Source organism: Saccharomyces cerevisiae, chromosome XVI (assembly GCF_000146045.2).
Source record: "Saccharomyces cerevisiae S288C chromosome XVI, complete sequence".
Classification (NCBI taxonomy): domain Eukaryota; kingdom Fungi; phylum Ascomycota; class Saccharomycetes; order Saccharomycetales; family Saccharomycetaceae; genus Saccharomyces; species Saccharomyces cerevisiae.
This window is the reverse complement of record NC_001148.4, coordinates 464,370-482,518: the sequence shown is the minus strand read 5'-3', so window position 1 is coordinate 482,518 and position 18,149 is coordinate 464,370. Positions and strand designations below refer to the sequence as shown.

General features: G+C 38.7%; 12 protein-coding genes across 12 annotated transcripts; 5 read left to right on the top strand and 7 right to left on the bottom strand.

Moving 5' to 3' along the window:
• Nucleotides 1-617: 617 nt before the first annotated feature.
• On the top strand, nucleotides 618-1,091 carry EGD1 (Egd1p; the record flags this gene model as incomplete). Its single annotated transcript, NM_001183851.1, has 1 exon — nucleotides 618-1,091. One exon carries the CDS (start codon nucleotides 618-620, stop codon nucleotides 1,089-1,091), a length of 474 nt encoding a protein of 157 aa, NP_015288.1.
• A 359-nt stretch (nucleotides 1,092-1,450) lies between these two features.
• On the bottom strand, nucleotides 1,451-1,984 carry MET31 (Met31p; the record flags this gene model as incomplete). Its single annotated transcript, NM_001183852.1, has 1 exon — nucleotides 1,451-1,984. The coding sequence occupies one exon, from the start codon at nucleotides 1,982-1,984 to the stop codon at nucleotides 1,451-1,453; it is 534 nt and encodes a 177-aa protein (NP_015287.1).
• A 161-nt stretch (nucleotides 1,985-2,145) lies between these two features.
• Nucleotides 2,146-2,337, bottom strand: YPL038W-A (uncharacterized protein; the record flags this gene model as incomplete). Its single annotated transcript, NM_001184580.1, has 1 exon — nucleotides 2,146-2,337. The coding sequence occupies one exon, from the start codon at nucleotides 2,335-2,337 to the stop codon at nucleotides 2,146-2,148; it is 192 nt and encodes a 63-aa protein (NP_878182.1).
• A 6-nt stretch (nucleotides 2,338-2,343) lies between these two features.
• On the bottom strand, nucleotides 2,344-3,294 carry YPL039W (uncharacterized protein; the record flags this gene model as incomplete). The annotated part of the gene is made up of 1 exon (NM_001183853.1): nucleotides 2,344-3,294. One exon carries the CDS (start codon nucleotides 3,292-3,294, stop codon nucleotides 2,344-2,346), a length of 951 nt encoding a protein of 316 aa, NP_015286.1.
• A 223-nt stretch (nucleotides 3,295-3,517) lies between these two features.
• On the top strand, nucleotides 3,518-6,526 carry ISM1 (isoleucine--tRNA ligase ISM1; the record flags this gene model as incomplete). The annotated part of the gene is made up of 1 exon (NM_001183854.1): nucleotides 3,518-6,526. One exon carries the CDS (start codon nucleotides 3,518-3,520, stop codon nucleotides 6,524-6,526), a length of 3,009 nt encoding a protein of 1,002 aa, NP_015285.1.
• Nucleotides 6,527-6,777: 251 nt separating this feature from the next.
• MRX11 (Mrx11p) lies at nucleotides 6,778-7,401 on the top strand (the record flags this gene model as incomplete). The annotated part of the gene is made up of 1 exon (NM_001183855.1): nucleotides 6,778-7,401. The coding sequence occupies one exon, from the start codon at nucleotides 6,778-6,780 to the stop codon at nucleotides 7,399-7,401; it is 624 nt and encodes a 207-aa protein (NP_015284.1).
• Nucleotides 7,402-7,811: 410 nt separating this feature from the next.
• On the top strand, nucleotides 7,812-9,479 carry SSN3 (cyclin-dependent serine/threonine protein kinase SSN3; the record flags this gene model as incomplete). The annotated part of the gene is made up of 1 exon (NM_001183856.1): nucleotides 7,812-9,479. One exon carries the CDS (start codon nucleotides 7,812-7,814, stop codon nucleotides 9,477-9,479), a length of 1,668 nt encoding a protein of 555 aa, NP_015283.1.
• Nucleotides 9,480-10,522: 1,043 nt separating this feature from the next.
• Nucleotides 10,523-12,580, bottom strand: NOP4 (mRNA-binding ribosome biosynthesis protein NOP4; the record flags this gene model as incomplete). The annotated part of the gene is made up of 1 exon (NM_001183857.1): nucleotides 10,523-12,580. The coding sequence occupies one exon, from the start codon at nucleotides 12,578-12,580 to the stop codon at nucleotides 10,523-10,525; it is 2,058 nt and encodes a 685-aa protein (NP_015282.1).
• Nucleotides 12,581-12,862: 282 nt separating this feature from the next.
• Nucleotides 12,863-15,259, bottom strand: VPS16 (tethering complex subunit VPS16; the record flags this gene model as incomplete). Its single annotated transcript, NM_001183859.1, has 1 exon — nucleotides 12,863-15,259. The coding sequence occupies one exon, from the start codon at nucleotides 15,257-15,259 to the stop codon at nucleotides 12,863-12,865; it is 2,397 nt and encodes a 798-aa protein (NP_015280.1).
• A 316-nt stretch (nucleotides 15,260-15,575) lies between these two features.
• On the top strand, nucleotides 15,576-15,875 carry ELC1 (elongin C; the record flags this gene model as incomplete). Its single annotated transcript, NM_001183860.1, has 1 exon — nucleotides 15,576-15,875. One exon carries the CDS (start codon nucleotides 15,576-15,578, stop codon nucleotides 15,873-15,875), a length of 300 nt encoding a protein of 99 aa, NP_015279.1.
• Nucleotides 15,876-16,257: 382 nt separating this feature from the next.
• Nucleotides 16,258-16,557, bottom strand: SGF11 (SAGA histone acetyltransferase complex subunit SGF11; the record flags this gene model as incomplete). The annotated part of the gene is made up of 1 exon (NM_001183861.1): nucleotides 16,258-16,557. One exon carries the CDS (start codon nucleotides 16,555-16,557, stop codon nucleotides 16,258-16,260), a length of 300 nt encoding a protein of 99 aa, NP_015278.1.
• Nucleotides 16,558-16,870: 313 nt separating this feature from the next.
• Nucleotides 16,871-18,118, bottom strand: CAM1 (translation elongation factor EF1B gamma; the record flags this gene model as incomplete). The annotated part of the gene is made up of 1 exon (NM_001183862.1): nucleotides 16,871-18,118. One exon carries the CDS (start codon nucleotides 18,116-18,118, stop codon nucleotides 16,871-16,873), a length of 1,248 nt encoding a protein of 415 aa, NP_015277.1.
• Between the last annotated feature and the right edge of the window lie 31 nt (nucleotides 18,119-18,149).

The following is an 18,149-nucleotide window of genomic DNA, read 5'->3' as shown; positions in this document are numbered from 1 at the left end:
GAAGCTACTTCATCAATCAATTGACTTCGCAATTCCCTTAAACAAAAAAAATTTCTTTTGCCCTCCCTCGACGATTTTGGAGTAGAGAATACCTTAGGCCTTTTTTTTTCTTTTTTCTCACGGCTGCTCTTCCTCTTTTTCGCATATTCTATTTTATCATCGACTTCCCTAATTCGCACTCGTACCAAAATGTTAAGCAGTATGGCGAAGAACGTGGCGCGCTGGAGTCGTGAATGTTTGGGTCCTTGATGATGGACTACGGTAGTAAGTATGTAGTAGTTGCAACTTCATATGTTCACTTCTGATCCAAGGAAGAGCGGTTATGAATTAATCTCTTGGCATGAGCGGACGGGTAAGGGGACACCGCCTTTTCTTCGATGGGAATCAGGGTAATGGTATATGATGGATTATTGTGGAATCATTTAGTACGGCAGATGTTGAAAAAAAAAGCAGAAAATTTTTGAATTTTTTTCGTTGACATTGGAAGATTTCGTAGTGGAAACAGCTGCAATTGCTTGTTAAGTAGTAACCCCTCCTTTGTCACAAGAGAGCGAATATTCTTTCTAGGGAGGTTTAAGAATAGAACATCTCACACCAGACGCGACTCATAATTCATAATGCCAATTGACCAAGAAAAATTAGCTAAGCTACAAAAGTTGTCTGCTAACAACAAAGTTGGTGGTACTAGAAGAAAGCTTAACAAGAAGGCAGGCTCTTCTGCCGGTGCCAACAAGGATGACACCAAGTTGCAAAGTCAATTAGCTAAGTTGCACGCTGTCACCATTGACAACGTCGCCGAAGCCAACTTTTTCAAGGACGACGGTAAGGTCATGCACTTCAACAAGGTCGGTGTCCAAGTTGCTGCTCAACACAACACTTCTGTATTCTACGGTCTACCACAGGAAAAGAACTTGCAAGATTTGTTCCCAGGTATTATCTCTCAATTGGGCCCTGAAGCCATCCAAGCCTTGTCTCAATTGGCTGCCCAAATGGAAAAGCACGAAGCCAAGGCTCCAGCTGATGCTGAAAAGAAGGATGAAGCTATTCCAGAGTTAGTTGAAGGTCAAACTTTTGATGCTGACGTCGAATAAATAACTTAATCTTTAATTTTAACGTTAAATAAAAAAACACATATTTTGTTCCATTTTTTTTCATTTTTTTTAGCATATCTAAAGCATATAATACAAACACTGTTTTCTGCAAAAAAAAAAAAATAAAAAATAAAATATAAAAAAACAATATACCACACTATGCTGCACACGTGAAATGATGAACTTGTACGTCACCACTTTGTGCGCAAAAAATTGGCAAAAGTAGAGAACATGTCACTAACTGTATCGGAATATTACAACGTTTTTTTATTCTACTTATCTCAATGGCTAAAGTATATATCTATCTATATATGTATGTGTAGGTGTGCTGATGGAGACAAATACGTTTTCCTCTAGCCTTACAACAGGCCGGTACCATTCTTTATCGCATCCTTGATGAGCTCATCTACATCAACGTCTGAACCTTCACTTAGTTTCTTTCTGTTTCTTTGACAGGTCAGTGTGTTAGAATGTCTTTTTAGAGCATCCTTCCTGGCAAACCCTTTGCCACAGTTTGAGCAAATATGCGGCAGCACGAGTGAGTGTACCTTTTCATGTCTTCTCAGATCAGAACTTCTGCTGAATTTCAACTGACATTTCGCACAGCTGTAGAGCTGTGCGCCTTCCTTGCTATGGTTGTTACCTCCTGTTCTTTTTGTTTGTGTTTCTGGAATCCTTATAAGACCTCTAGCCATATTTTCCGGCTCCCCAGCCTTTAAAACATTTTCTGGTGCTGGTATAACTGCGCTCAATGGGCTGGATTGTCGAATTCTGTGGAGTAGCTCTCGTATTATGGGGTCCGTATGAGTGGGACTTGATGAGATTACCGCTATAGCTTCTGCCGCTTGTTTGAGAAATATTTCATCTACATTCATGTCTTGCGCCAGTTTCATATGCACATATAGACTATCGACTGTGTATATTGAGCCCAACTTGTTAATGATCAAATCTCTTTACGTACTGAGGAACGGCTTTTTCTTTTTCTTACCCATGTTATATTTTGCATTAGAACAAAAAAAAAATTGATGGGCTAGCAAAATTTTTAGACTAAAATTTAGAGGCAAGATATGGTTCTGTAAGACTCGAAAAAATTCTCATAATATATACTTGCTTGTGTGAAAGTGTTCTTTTGTTTTGTTTTTTTTTCTTGTGTATAATTATACATGTTTTTTTTGCCTTTTGTACTCAAGAAATCATAAATGGAAATAAAAATGACCCTTGAATGATGAACAAAACGACAAACCATACTTTATTAAACTATCCTAAAAGCTTCTTGTACTAACTTTTTACCCATTTTGTTAAACTCCTGTAATTCTGTCACCAAAACATATCCGTTACTTTGACCCGACCATTCACCAGAGTCACTTACTTGGGTGGGTTCGATCCCACACTCAATTAATGATCTAGAATGCAAACCATTTGGTGTGTCTGGGATAAACGTAGTTTGTCGATATGTATCGGCATCAGCCCCCATGCTATGCGTTTCTTCATGTTCCGACCGCCTATCTTGGCCTTCCCCATCGGAATGGCTATGAAGCGAGTATGCCCTTGTATGTACATGTAGATCATCAGCTGACCTATTGGTAGAGAAAAAAGGTGATGCTGATGAATTGGAGTTCATAAAAGAACTTCTGAGGAAGTACGAATGTTGTTCACGTCGAGATAACATTTGCCTGCGTTGTTGTCTACTCCGCCGAATAAGTACAGGCCTCACAATAGAACAACAATTTATCACTTCTTCCAGTGGCAAGCCTGTTATCTGGGAATAGAGATGATAGGTTTCATCCCTCGTGGTAATCCTGTCGCGGTCATCGCCTACAACATTTGGCACACTTAAGATGAAAGCAGCTACAAATAGTTTGTGTAAGCTGAACTTTAAAAACTTCATGTAGTTAGTTTCCTTCGAGCAGCAATCTAGAAACTTGATGACAATGCAACAGACCTTTTTGAACTGTAAATGCGATGATTTGGCTCTGTGTAGGATTATTTCTAAAAATTTGGTTGTTTTCAAATGATTTGTGCCAATAATTGCATTGTCATCATCACTAGGCATGGTAACTAATAGGCTCGCATACCGCTGCATAATCCCCTTAGTCACTTGCGCTATCATGAACTTTTTCAATACCACTTTTTGCTTTTTAAATGACAACTCAGCAGATGCCATGTTATCAGCACCGCTCAAATTATACTCCTCTTTCAGCATCCCCCAGCGTGAATAATTCTACCCCGTATTCTTTAAATATTTAACATAGATGGCGATGATGTGTCGCCCCATATAATGTACTTTAAAAACAATAAAATCCTGTTCTGAAAATGTCGATTCTTTTTCCGCAAGCGAGTTAAGAAACGCAGAAAAACAGCAAATATAAAGGACCAAGGCTAGAAGTTATGGAACACAGTATACTAAGAACGATCTTTAGCTACTTATGAAGCGCTCCAGGCTTGTGCCTCAACATATCTTTAGCATTATTAGCAAGCGATATCTCGCCAAACATGCCTACCAAAAAACATTAAACTTGCCCAAGACCAAATTCCCTAATAGATCAAACTTAGAGATTACATTGAGGGAATTAATACCAAAATCTTCGCAGTTAGTTTACAAGGAGCAGCTACGTGATTTCTTCGAAGAATTTTCAAAGCTTAATACGACTGATGAAAAATTAGAGTTCATTAAAGAAAAGTTGTTCATCTTACATGATGGACCGCCCTATGCCAACGGCGAGCTCCATCTCGGTCATGCTCTAAATAAAATTCTGAAAGATATCATAAACAGATATCAACTTTCACAGGGGAAGTACATTTTTTATAAGCCTGGCTGGGATTGTCATGGACTACCCATCGAGATTAAAGCTTTGAAAGATTTAAGCGCGCAACAGATCGAGTCAATATCGCCTTTAAAAATCAGGTCAATGGCTTTAAAACATGCACAAAAGGCAATCAAGAGGCAAAGGGAAACTTTCCAACATTTTGCCATCTTAACGGACTGGGAAACACCATACCTAACAATGGATAAAGACTATGAAATTAATCAGCTAAATATTTTTAAAGAAATGTACGAAAGAGGACTGATTAAGAGACAGAACAAACCGGTTTACTGGGGTACAGAAACTAGAACAGCGTTAGCAGAGGGCGAATTAGAATATAATGAAAACCATAAATCCATCGCTGCTTATGTTAAATTTCCTCTTGAAAAGAAATCCCAGATGGATCTGTGCAAAAAACTAGGAATAACGAATAACTTGCCTATATACTGTTTGATTTGGACCAGTACTCCATGGACTCTTCTCTCTAATCGAGCAATCTGTTTCAATCAGGATTTTTCCTACTCCCTATTACGCTTAAATAGTGAACTTATCCTTGTAGAGACCGGCTCCATTGATAAATTGGGCCTAACAACTAACTCATTTGAGACTATCAAACAGTTTCAAGGAACTCATCTAAATGGGCTATATTATCAAAACCTCTTAGTAGACGATAAGGTTGGCAGGCCCTTATTACATGGTGCACACGTTACCAGCGGTACAGGGACTGGATTGGTTCATACAGCACCAGGGCATGGACAGGATGACTATCTCATTGGTATTCAAAATGGTCTTGAAATTTATTCTCCCGTGGATCACCAGGGCCGCTACCAATTAAATGAACTTCCTCAGTCCGTCAGATCCATCGTGAGAGATGAAGGAGACTTAACAAAAGGTAGGCAAGTATTGGATGCCGAAACCGCGAAAATCATTCTATGTAAGTTAAGCGACCTTAATTTACTTTACAAATCTCACGAATACACGCATTCTTATCCGTACGACTGGAGATCCAAGAAACCTGTCATAATAAGAGCTACTCCACAGTGGTTTGCAGATTTACACGATGTAAAAAACTTGGCTCTGGAAAGCATCAGCCGCGTCAAGTTTTGTCCTAAAAGAGGCTATTCAAGACTTTCATCCTTTATGAAAAGCAGAAATGAATGGTGCATATCTAGGCAACGCTCATGGGGTATCCCTATATTAAGCTTTTACAAGAAGAGCGAACCGGATTCTGTTTTGATGAATTCAGAAATTTTGGCACATGCCATAGAAAAAATCAAACAAAAAGGAATTAATGCATGGTTTAACGATAAAGATAATGACATGAAAGAATGGTTGCCAGAAAAATATCACGACGTAGCGCATGAATACTGTCGTTCTCAAGATACTATGGATGTGTGGTTTGATAGTGGGTCGTCATGGAGTGTGATCAAAGACTTTTATGAAAAAAGCTTAAAGTTGTCAAAACTCCCATCCCCCCTGTACCAAGTTTGTCTAGAAGGATCTGATCAACATAGAGGATGGTTTCAAAGTTCACTGCTAACAAAAGTAGCATCAAGTAATGTCCCTGTTGCACCATATGAAGAAGTGATTACTCATGGTTTTACCCTAGATGAGAATGGTCTGAAAATGTCAAAATCTGTGGGAAATACAATTTCTCCCGAAGCAATAATTCGAGGCGATGAAAACTTAGGCTTACCAGCTTTGGGTGTTGATGGCTTGAGGTATCTGATAGCACAATCGAATTTCACAACTGATATAGTTGCTGGCCCGACTGTGATGAAACATGTAGGAGAAGCTCTAAAAAAGGTTAGACTAACTTTTCGCTATTTATTGAGTAATTTACAGAAGTCCCAAGATTTCAACCTTTTGCCGATTGAACAATTACGCCGTGTTGATCAATATACCTTGTATAAGATAAACGAACTGCTGGAAACGACGAGAGAACACTACCAAAAGTACAACTTTTCCAAGGTTCTCATTACTCTACAATATCATTTAAATAACGAGCTATCGGCGTTTTATTTTGATATCTCAAAGGATATTTTATATTCCAACCAAATATCGTCATTGGCAAGAAGGCAGGTCCAAACAACGCTTGTCCATATACTAAATGCATATAGGGCAATTCTTGCACCAATATTACCCGTTATGGTCCAAGAAGTATGGAAGTATATACCAGAAGGATGGTTACAAGGACAAGAACATATAGACATTAATCCGATGCGTGGAAAATGGCCGTTTTTGGACTCAAATACGGAAATCGTCACCTCCTTTGAAAACTTTGAACTAAAAATTCTAAAACAGTTCCAGGAGGAATTCAAGAGGTTAAGTCTAGAAGAAGGTGTCACCAAAACAACACATAGTCACGTTACCATTTTCACCAAGCATCACCTCCCATTCAGTTCTGACGAGCTTTGCGACATATTGCAATCATCTGCTGTTGATATATTGCAAATGGACGATAATAATAACAGTCTACCAACTATTGAATTGGGAAGCGGAATAAACGTTCAAATATTGGTTGAACGAAGCAAAAGGCACAACTGTCCCAGATGTTGGAAGGCCAACTCAGCCGAAGAGGATAAATTGTGTGACAGATGTAAAGAAGCTGTGGATCATCTCATGTCTTGAATGACATGTACCTTTCCTGTATATAAAGAATGCCAATTATTGGCTCTTAGAAAATAAAAACCCTCTTGTACTTATTAGTGGGTACCTAACAGGTCCCCTACTGACATTTTGATGCAGGGCCTCGGCCTATTGTTCTTACCAGCTCTCAGCGCGTTATACGAACAGGAAGCAAAGAAGAGAAATGTAAAAATATTGCTTTTGAGAGACCGTGTAAGGATAAGTGTTACACCCAAGGCACCCTCACCAGGAACATGACTGTCATGAATCTTTTCTTCAGGCCCTGTCAACTGCAGATGGGCTCTGGACCGTTGGAGCTCATGCTTAAAAGGCCAACGCAATTGACCACGTTTATGAACACCAGGCCCGGCGGATCAACCCAAATTAGATTCATATCGGGAAATTTAGATCCAGTGAAAAGAAGGGAGGATAGACTACGTAAAATATTTTCCAAGTCACGACTTTTAACAAGGTTAAACAAGAATCCTAAATTTTCACACTATTTCGACCGCCTCAGTGAGGCCGGCACGGTTCCAACACTTACATCATTCTTCATCTTGCATGAGGTAACTGCCATACTACCACTGTTTCTACTATGGTGGTTACTTTATAACCTCGATCTTTCTGATGATTTTAAGCTCCCAAACTTCTTAAATGGCCTAATGGATAGCTGTCATACAGCTATGGAGAAATTTGTTGGTAAGAGATATCAGGAATGCCTCAACAAAAACAAGTTGATTTTATCTGGCACAGTAGCCTACGTTACAGTAAAATTACTATATCCGGTACGCATTTTCATTAGTATCTGGGGAGCACCATATTTTGGGAAATGGTTGCTTCTTCCCTTTCAAAAATTAAAGCACCTTATTAAGAAATAAAGCTTTTTTTTCCTTTTTTTTTTCTGGCCCAGAGACGGATTATTGTTTTCAGTTGAAGTTGCGCACTCGGCATATGATTTATAGATTCCCAATATATTGTACTTCGTTATATATGTGTTACGAATATTTTTGATTTCGTTTTAGAGAGTTTTGATTAGAGGAAATTATAGCTTTTTTTAACAGTGAAATAAATATCATACATCAAAAGTCTTCAAGAATTACGTGGTGTGGCTTAAGTTGCGTTTCATTTTCCCGCTTCAATACTTGAAAGTTATCCCACAATCACTGCTGACAAAAAGGATACAAGAAAGGTTTATAGGAAAGAAAAAAGGCGGAAGGGTATACTGAAGTTAGTAATTTTGCTTCCCAATTGAATTAAGGCCGCCTAGTTTTGACGGGAGGAGAGAGAAATGTATAATGGCAAGGATAGAGCACAAAACTCCTATCAGCCAATGTACCAAAGGCCTATGCAGGTACAAGGACAACAGCAAGCTCAATCGTTCGTTGGAAAGAAAAACACAATCGGAAGTGTGCATGGAAAAGCCCCGATGCTAATGGCCAATAATGATGTTTTTACTATTGGACCTTATAGGGCAAGAAAAGATAGAATGCGGGTATCTGTCTTAGAAAAGTACGAAGTTATTGGCTACATTGCTGCGGGCACATATGGTAAAGTTTACAAAGCGAAAAGACAAATCAACTCCGGTACCAATTCCGCTAATGGTTCTAGTCTGAATGGTACCAATGCGAAAATTCCGCAGTTTGACAGCACGCAACCAAAATCAAGCTCTTCAATGGACATGCAGGCAAATACAAACGCATTAAGAAGAAACTTGTTAAAGGATGAAGGAGTGACCCCCGGAAGAATACGAACTACGAGGGAAGATGTATCCCCGCACTATAATTCCCAAAAACAAACCCTCATTAAAAAACCGCTGACGGTATTTTATGCCATTAAAAAGTTCAAGACAGAGAAGGATGGCGTCGAACAATTGCATTATACGGGAATATCTCAGAGTGCCTGTAGAGAAATGGCATTATGTCGAGAATTGCACAACAAGCATTTAACCACATTAGTGGAAATTTTTTTGGAAAGGAAATGTGTCCATATGGTATACGAATATGCGGAGCATGATCTGCTACAAATTATCCACTTCCATTCCCATCCCGAAAAAAGGATGATACCACCAAGAATGGTTCGGTCTATTATGTGGCAGCTTTTAGACGGCGTATCGTATCTTCATCAAAATTGGGTGCTTCATCGAGATTTGAAACCCGCAAATATAATGGTGACCATAGATGGATGTGTTAAAATTGGTGATTTAGGTTTGGCCAGAAAATTTCATAATATGCTGCAAACCCTCTATACTGGGGATAAAGTGGTTGTCACTATATGGTACCGTGCACCTGAGTTGCTATTGGGAGCACGGCACTATACCCCTGCGGTTGATTTATGGTCCGTTGGCTGCATTTTTGCAGAACTGATAGGATTACAGCCCATATTTAAAGGTGAAGAAGCTAAACTAGACTCTAAAAAGACTGTTCCATTTCAAGTGAATCAACTACAGAGAATTTTGGAAGTTCTTGGCACTCCCGATCAAAAAATTTGGCCTTATTTGGAGAAGTATCCAGAATATGATCAAATTACGAAGTTTCCAAAGTATAGGGATAACCTTGCTACATGGTATCATTCCGCGGGAGGAAGGGACAAGCATGCTTTAAGCTTACTTTACCACTTGTTAAATTATGATCCAATTAAAAGAATAGATGCATTTAATGCGTTGGAACATAAGTACTTCACAGAAAGTGATATTCCTGTTAGTGAAAATGTATTTGAAGGTCTAACTTACAAATACCCGGCAAGAAGAATTCACACGAACGATAATGACATCATGAATCTTGGATCAAGAACGAAAAACAATACACAAGCTTCAGGAATCACCGCAGGTGCCGCTGCAAATGCGTTAGGTGGGCTTGGTGTTAACCGTAGAATTCTGGCCGCGGCAGCAGCAGCCGCTGCTGCGGTGTCAGGAAACAATGCATCAGATGAGCCATCTCGAAAGAAAAACAGAAGATAGGCTTCTATTTTTATATATATTTGGAATTTTTCATTCCACAGCACTGTCACTATTATATTCATTAAACTTTTTTTTATCTTTATAGTATTTAAATCGGCATACAGTTTCAATTTTTCGCTTTAGAGGCACTAAGAATGCAAGTCTGCAACATTCAGGTAAAATAATGGGTTGATTTTAGGTCGAGCTAAAACCCTGTTCTCCGCAGATGTATGCGAATTTCGTCATAATTCATCTCAACTAATGGGGCTTTAAAACATATGAATATCTCATGCATTCCCAAAAAAGAAGAAAGAAAAGACTTCAAGTACCCCCCTTAATTTTTATATAATGGTAGTAGTAGGTTTGTTCGTAACTTATCGGCAATAGTAATATGTTCCCATTATAACACATCTGTTAATGGTATTCAGGTTAATAACCATAGCAAAAAATATAAACAACTTTGTACATTTTCCATAAAAAAGAATGACTTTACGAAAACATTGGATGAAACAACCAGTTCATCCCGTTCAAAGTCTAAACTACGTATAAAGTAGAGTTATCATCGGTTAACAAAGTACATTGTGTAGTATGTAGAAGGGCTGAAACCATCAAGAAAAGGAGGGACACGCTCATACAAAGGAGAAGTCATGAATTCTAAATGTATCTAATAAGATACGTGAATTCAGCATCACCTAGTTATTAATGACCAGCCGAACCTAAAAGTCATTGCACAAACAATGTAGAAACATAGCTAATTTTACATACTTTTATTTGCGGTCTACTTATAACCATTATGTATATCATGGGAAATAAATAATTCTCGTCTTGCCTATTACTTCAAACGGAACGTCTAGGAGCGATACTGGTAATAAGGTTTCAGTATGATTTACTGAGATGCTGGACAGTATATGTAGAGAGTTTCTCGCGCTTCTCGTAAAACAGTACTAAAATAACGACATAAAAGCTTTCGAGTACGTTAGAGATTCATCTATCTACTCTTTGAAAAATAATGTACATACGTAAAGAGAATACAAATCGAAATTCCTATAAATATGGTTCTACCTCTATTTTTTTGCGTGCTTTCTCTTACGCTTGAACCCGATTATTCTCTTTATATCATCGCCCATCTTTTTGTCATCGGGATTGGTGGGCGTCGTTGCTTCTTCTTTTTTTGGCTTCTTATTCTCGGATTCTCCGACATCTCCAGTATCTTCATTATCTGGTCTTGTTCTCTTGGTTCTTGCTTGCTTCAATTGTTCCCTTCTTCTCTTTACGACGTTAGAGTTCTCAATCGCAAATTCAACACAAAGACGTCTTCCTTTGCCTAAGTCATTGTCTACTTGTTTCTTTTCATCATCATTCAAACCCTCTAAAATTTCATCGGAGGTAACGGCATGACAATTCAACCACCTTAAGCCCATCAAAGCGTTTTTATGATCTCTGAATTCTACAAAACCGTAACCTCTACTTCTTCCCGCAGTTGATCCTTTAACTTCCATTATAACTTTTGCTTGCTTGACAACACCACTTTTTTTGTCTTTCTTTTTTTGAGCTTCAATCTCATCTGGACCCATGAACTTGTATTTTTCCTTTGTAGATCTGATAATCTCTTCTTTACTCAATGGATGTCTTTCCTTATTTTTAACTTCTGTAGCAAATTCCACGACAGCTTTACGAGCTAACGCCTTTAATGCTTTATCATTCATTGCTCTAGGAAGATTTCTGATAGCCAACCTAGTCATCGACAAATGCAAAGATGGGTTCTTTTTCAGTTGCTCCACTCTTAATTTGTAAGATTTTTCTCTGATCTCCATGTCAGTGTTGGTTAACAAATCAGCCATTTTTGAGCCTTCAACAACTCTACCTTCATTCAGCAAATATAAGTTACGTCTATCTTTTTCGCCTGGCGCTTTACCTAGGGCCTCCTTTCTTTTGGCGGCGTTCTTTTCTGCCATTCTTCCAGCATCCTCTCTTACTAACGTTGGAGTAATGGACAGAACACGACCTTCATACACATACTCAGGCATGACATCATCACCTATCAATAAAGAGGTAGAGCCAGCCGCAGGCGCATTTTTGATACACTCGTTATATGTATATTGGTCTTTGAAGGCTACAAAGGCCGTACCTTTAGCCAACCCCGTAGACTTATCGATAACAGGTAATGCGTATTTAACGCTGCCAAATTTACTGAAGTGCGGAGCCAAAGATTCTTCAGTGGCATCATAAGGGACGTTACGAACAAAAACAGAAAAATCTTCCCTTTTGTTTTGTGCTTTACGTTTCGATTCTTTGTTTTTTGAAGCTTGATCTACTTGTCTATCTTCCTCTTCATTTTCATCTTCTTCGTCGTCATGGTTTTCTTCAGCATCTTCATTTCCTGACTCGTTATCATCTTTGTCATTCATTTCTGGCTGGGCTTTTTTGTAATCTTCCCATCTGTTTTTTTGAACAGCAAAATCAACAGCCACCTTTCTACCATCAATTTTCAAGTCTTTGGTGTTTTCCAAAGCAATTCTACAATTACTGATTTTCTTCATAGTAACAAACGCAAATCCACACAATTTACCATCACGCTTCCTTGGAATGGTAGCCTCCACGACGGTACCATATCTACCAAAGATCTTTTTCAATTTAACTGGATCACGACAACTCCATGGCATATTTCTGATAATTAATTTCGGTTTACCTTTTAGCATGGAGTCTTCACCATCAGCATCGTCCTCATCTTCATTGTTCTGGCCCGTTATTTTCTCAGATGACTCAGGTGTGCTCTTTTCAACCACTTCTGATGTTTTCTTTGAACGATCTCTTCTTTTAGCAATGTCTACCCTCAAGATATGTCCGTTAAATTTGGTCTTTCTGGCCTTAGCTAGGGCTTCTTTTGTGTCATCCTCTACAGCAAAACTAACGAACCCGAAGCCCCTGGACCTTTTATTCGTGTCCTTAACAACTACCGCATGCTTGATCGGAGCAAAATTGGAAAAGAAATCTGCCAGCTGCTCATCTGTGACATCCTGGGGTATAGACCTCACAAACAAAGTCTTCATATCTAGGCCGTCGTCATTTTGTTTTGAGACATTACTAGAAGGCACTTCAACATTTTCTATTGTTTCTTCCATCTCACTTTGGTAGATTGGTAATATTGATAGCTTTTCACTAGTTCACGAAGAAATCTCACTATTTTACTAATAAAAAGATTTTGTATGTAGTATTTAATTCAGAATAAACGATGAGATGAGATAGACTCTTGAAATTTTTCAGTGAAAATTATTTTTTTTTTCCTTCGCCGTTCCATGGGTAACCCTATAGGGAGCCAACATATATAACCGCACAAACGTAATGGCAGCATTTAATTATTTGATATGCGGCTAGATATCCACAACGTCTATAAATTATGAGTTCTATATCCTGCTCATAGTTTCATTTGCTAATGCCTTTAATTCCGGCTCATTAGGTGGTATAATATTATATATCTCCTTTAAGCCTGGAATGTCTTTTTCCTTTCCTGCTAGTTGAATTGCATCACGAAAACCCCTGCACTCCACATAAAGCTTTTTCTTTTCCTGATACGAAAGGCCAGGTATCATATTAACATAAGGACTAGCTTTATCCATATGGCCTCTGCTTTTTAAGTATGTGTAGAAAGGCATGTAACCAATTGGTGATTTCCGCGACTGAGCAAACTGTAGTAGTTCGTCAAACTTCTTAGCTTCGACTAACGTTTTACATTTCAGGTGATACAGCTTTTTTTCGCTTATTTTGAACTTTTTAACTATTTCTTTCACCTGTTTATCTTGCCCTGTTTCTATTAACTTCGAAAGCGTTTGATCTAAAGTCATATTAGTGAATGATATAGCAAATCTTTTGCCTAATGATTCTTGGTATATCCACAACTTTTCCTGTCTTTGAAGTTGTTCTATTGTATTGTTGACCACTTCACTGTTTTGAACTTGGCTATAAAGGTCCTTAATTTGCGGTAAAAAGCTGTGTAAAGATTGCTGTTCTTTTCCCTGCTGCAGTAATACGTGAGCCAAGTCAATAAATCGGTCAGTTTGGCGGTAAAAATCGTACAAGTATGCTTTATCCATTCTCATATAATAGAGATATAAGGGATTGTTGAACATATCAATGATCAAAAGCTTCGTCAGTTGAGAGTTTGTCAGCTTTTTGGAAAGTGCAATCAGTAATGAAATTGTCAGACTGTAATTTTGTACTTTGATACACTCCTTTAGCGCTATACTATCATCATCAAGATTATACAGTTGCTCAATTCTAGCTTCTTCGTTTTTCTCTAATAAAGCTAAATTACGGGATAACTGGAACCTTCCTTCAAGATATGCAACTTTCGCAACTGCTACCATTTGTAATGTATCCGTCATATCTATAACACTTAGTCGAGATTTGATTTTGTCTAGTAACTCATCATCTTCCATGTCAGGACTACCCTTGATTTTATCCTTTGCCCACTCAGTAAACACGTATCCTAACAGAAATCGTTCATTGGCCAATTTGCATATCTGTATGCACTCATAATATCTGTGATACTTCAACAGCCTATCAATGACACCTTTCAAAGAAATACACCTGTATTCCTCCACAGTCAAAAAAATACCAAAACTTCTGAAGCAGTTTAATAATTTTATCGTATTACACGCATTCACAAATATACTAGCGTCAAATGACTTGTACTGCAAAGAAGCTTTTCCATAAGATGCAGCGTTCAACAACATCTTCTGTAGTTTAGGTTCAAATTCGTCTATTGCAGCAGCAATACAGTCCAGTACACCCTTCTCTAAGACAAAATTCTTTAATATTTCAATTGCTTTGGGTGCATGATCCTCCAGTAAACTAAATGAGTCAACAAGCATTGCACCAGGCTCGGTTGAGCCAATTCTAAATATATTAGAAGTCTGAGGTTGTACCCTGGATAGAAAGTAAATCTTTTCAGTGGTAATAACCTTCAACCCATCAACCTCTGCCCTTAGGTTAGTTACAGTAAAAGGGTACCAAAATGTTACATACAAACCATCTGGGCCGTATAATTTGATTTCGTCCTCGAAAGAACAAGCAACGGTATCATTGCCACACCAACATATATCATCTGGTGTAGAATCCAAGTTGTGTTCCATTAGTATTCTTGCTGGATCTCTGAAAATCTGCAGTTTATTGTCCTTCATATTATAAAGGCAAATAAATCCTCTAGATGAGATCGTTACCTTGTGCCACGACGAATCTGTGATTAACTTCAATAGTGCCCCGTTCGAGGTGCTTACTTGATATACATGATCAACATCCAGTAAAATGATGGAGTCATCATTGCAACTCCAGTGGTTTTTTGTCAATAAATTATATTTTTTATCTTTGTTCTCGTAAAGAAGTTCCCATTCATTTCCGTTTAACTTGTATATATCACGAGATTTTGCTAACAACATGATTCCATTGTGATAGTCCCAGATAGTATCAATGGTTGGGTCCTGTAATGGGACACTTTCTATCGTCAGTGGCGACCAACCTTTCACAATTTTGATGGAGCTTTTCGTGACCAATATCAGCTTCTCGTCTTTATCGAACTCAAACTTTATTATATCCTCATGAATTCTTTGCAAATTTATCTTGCCTAACAGCTGCCCAAAATAATTGTATACTTGTATAAAGTCTTGAATTTCAACCGCGATAACAGTTAATGACAAGGCACATTTGAACTCCTCGTACTGAGTTGGCCATTTTAATTCGCCAATGGCTCTGCTTCTATAAAATACGTCTTTCAATCTTTCCCAGTCGAAGCTAGGGTTTTTCATTTTTATTAGTGCGAAACAAAAGGGAGGCCTATCCGTCTGTACTATTCCTTTCTCTCCTTTTTTCCTCTATTGATTGATATGGAGACGATTGCTTATAATCATTAGGGATATAGGTTTGGTATTTACGCTGACTTTAATAGCGATATTACTATTTGGTGCCTTATTGTACGTTCCCAAAATCAAAAAAAAAGAAGTGGAAAATCAAGAAGTAAAAAAAAAAAGGAAGCACAAGTAAGTCGAAAACAGACAAAGGTAGAACAAACTCTTCCTATTGTTTGCTTTTGTCAGAAATTTATGAATAAAAAACCATAACTAAATGTCTCAAGATTTCGTTACGTTAGTATCAAAAGATGATAAGGAATATGAGATATCACGATCTGCTGCGATGATTTCACCGACGTTAAAAGCTATGATTGAGGGACCCTTCAGGGAAAGCAAAGGCCGAATAGAGCTCAAGCAGTTTGACTCGCATATTCTAGAAAAGGCTGTGGAATATTTAAATTATAATTTGAAGTACAGCGGCGTTAGCGAGGACGATGATGAGATTCCAGAGTTTGAAATACCGACAGAAATGTCGTTAGAGCTGCTACTTGCGGCGGACTATTTGAGTATATAGGTACAGGAAAAACAAAAAAGAGTTAGGAACTCTTTCAAAAAATTATATTATATGGGTGTGATGTTGCAGCATATTACTCTGATATGTAGAAAATTGAATGCATTGTTATAGCGTACTTATGTGTAACCCTTCCACATAACGGAATGCAAGGTATCATTTGGCATCATATATGGGAGGTGCTATTATAAAAACATGTAGTTAATAGCTAAAACAGTTTTCGCCTTCTCTCTTTGAGATGTTACCACATAACTACATGAACTTCTATGTGCAGATATGCCGCATAAAATGTAAGAATCTTGCTTTTTTTATGAACCTATGCCCACAAGAAATGGGCTAAAATCTGTCTGTGCCTTTTCAATTACCCATAAACCACCACCTAGTGTCAACGTCTAGCACCCCTACTCAAACATCTCTGTAAATGAGCTGCTAGTCTGTTTGCGGACACATCCCTGCCACAATTCTCACAGTGAATATACTGAGAGGACTCTTGTTGCTTCTGTAGTCCATTAATATCGAGAGATCCGTTCGGGTCGAAATAATAACTGCGAAGATCCGGATATCTTGTCTTCAGCAATTGTTGTTGAGTGGTTTCCCGAGCTACAATGTCCTGGATCAATGTGGTTAACAGGTTATTCAGTATCCCATTTGAAATAGAATCTATAGTAATAGTTTCTTCGGTCATCGCAACAGGAAAACCCCGTAACCTAAAGAATTTGAAGGATTATTATACTGCTCTGCTCAACGGAAGAAACGCTAAGTTACTTCTTCGATTCCTCAGAATCAAGAAAATAAGCAAATCACTGCTATACATATAATACATGCATCTATTATATAACAATAATCCAAGATACGAAAAGGAAAACTTGATTTTTTTTCTGCGGAAGTTTCAGAGCAGAAAAACTCTGTTACCCTATATTGCGTCATAAATAAGATATAGATAAAACTACCTAGCATACTTTATAATAAAAGGCGACATGAAGGATAGTACGAAGAGATTATTTTAAGACCTTACCGTCAACAATTTCCTTTGGTTCGCCATTGACGGAAACTGGCTTATCCCAGGCCCACATGTTATTGATGAATTCTTTGTCGTCGTCGTTAGTTGGATCCAACTTTGCATAGTCGTAAGATTCCCAATCTGGTGCGACATCGAAAGCTGGAACGTAATCTTGGCCCCTAACCATAACTGCACCAACAATACCGTTGTTGTTGTTTTCACCGTAGACTACCAGACAACCGAACATGTACTTGGTAGAGGCGGACAATCTGTTGAAGAAACCACCGACCAAGTTGTTGGACATGAAAGTCAAAGTCAATTCATCGTTGTACTTGTAGGTGACTTTCCACAGGGAATACTCTTCTGGGTTGTAGTGCTCCCAAAACCAAGGTAAAGCAACTGGTCTGGTGTCTTCATTGGAGTACTTTCTCTTCCAGTCATCCAAAACGAAAGTTGACTTGCCCAATAATTCTAATGGGTGCTTTGGTTTCTTGGAAGAAGTTTCAGTTTCGGTAGCAGCTGGCTTGGCTTCCTCCTTCTTCTTCGAAGCGGCGGGAGCGGCGGCTGGGGCCTTCTTTTCCTTCTTCTTTTGAGGGGGACTCAATGGCTTGTCAGCGAACTTGAAATCCTTGTATTCATCCTTCAAGAAGGGTGAGGCTCTAACGGTGTTGAACCATCTCACGATGGCTGGATGTTGAGCTCTCCATTCAGTACCGAACAGGCTTTCAAAGTATCTGGTGAAAATCGAGGCAGCCACCAAGTCGGCCAAGGAGATGTTTTCCGTAGCCAAATAGGTGTAGTTTTTCAATCTGTTCTCGAAGATGTCGACGATCTTGTCAACAGCGTCCATCGCAGAATCAACGCTCTTCTTGTTGTAGGGGGCGCCGCCCTTCAAGGGAACGATGGTGTTGGCAATCTGGATGCACAGATCACTGTTGGCCAAAGATTGCCATCTGATGATTTGCGCTTGGGCATTTAAGTCATCGTCGGCACCTAAAAGTTGAGTCTTCATCTTGTCGTCCTGTGAAAGCTTTACTAAATAATAGTTAATCGCCATTGCCTCGGTTAGCTTGTAACCCTTTGGACCCACGAAAGCCGGAACCTTCTTCAAGGGAAAGTCCCTTGCGAACTGTTCAGCGGCGGCATCTGGCGTAACAACCTTAACGTCCAGCTTCAAAGCCTTGACAAGACCTCTTGGGACCCAAGTTCTAATTCTGAAGTTAGCATATAAAGTACCTTGAGACATGGCGTGCAAAAACTGTATCTGATCTTGAGTT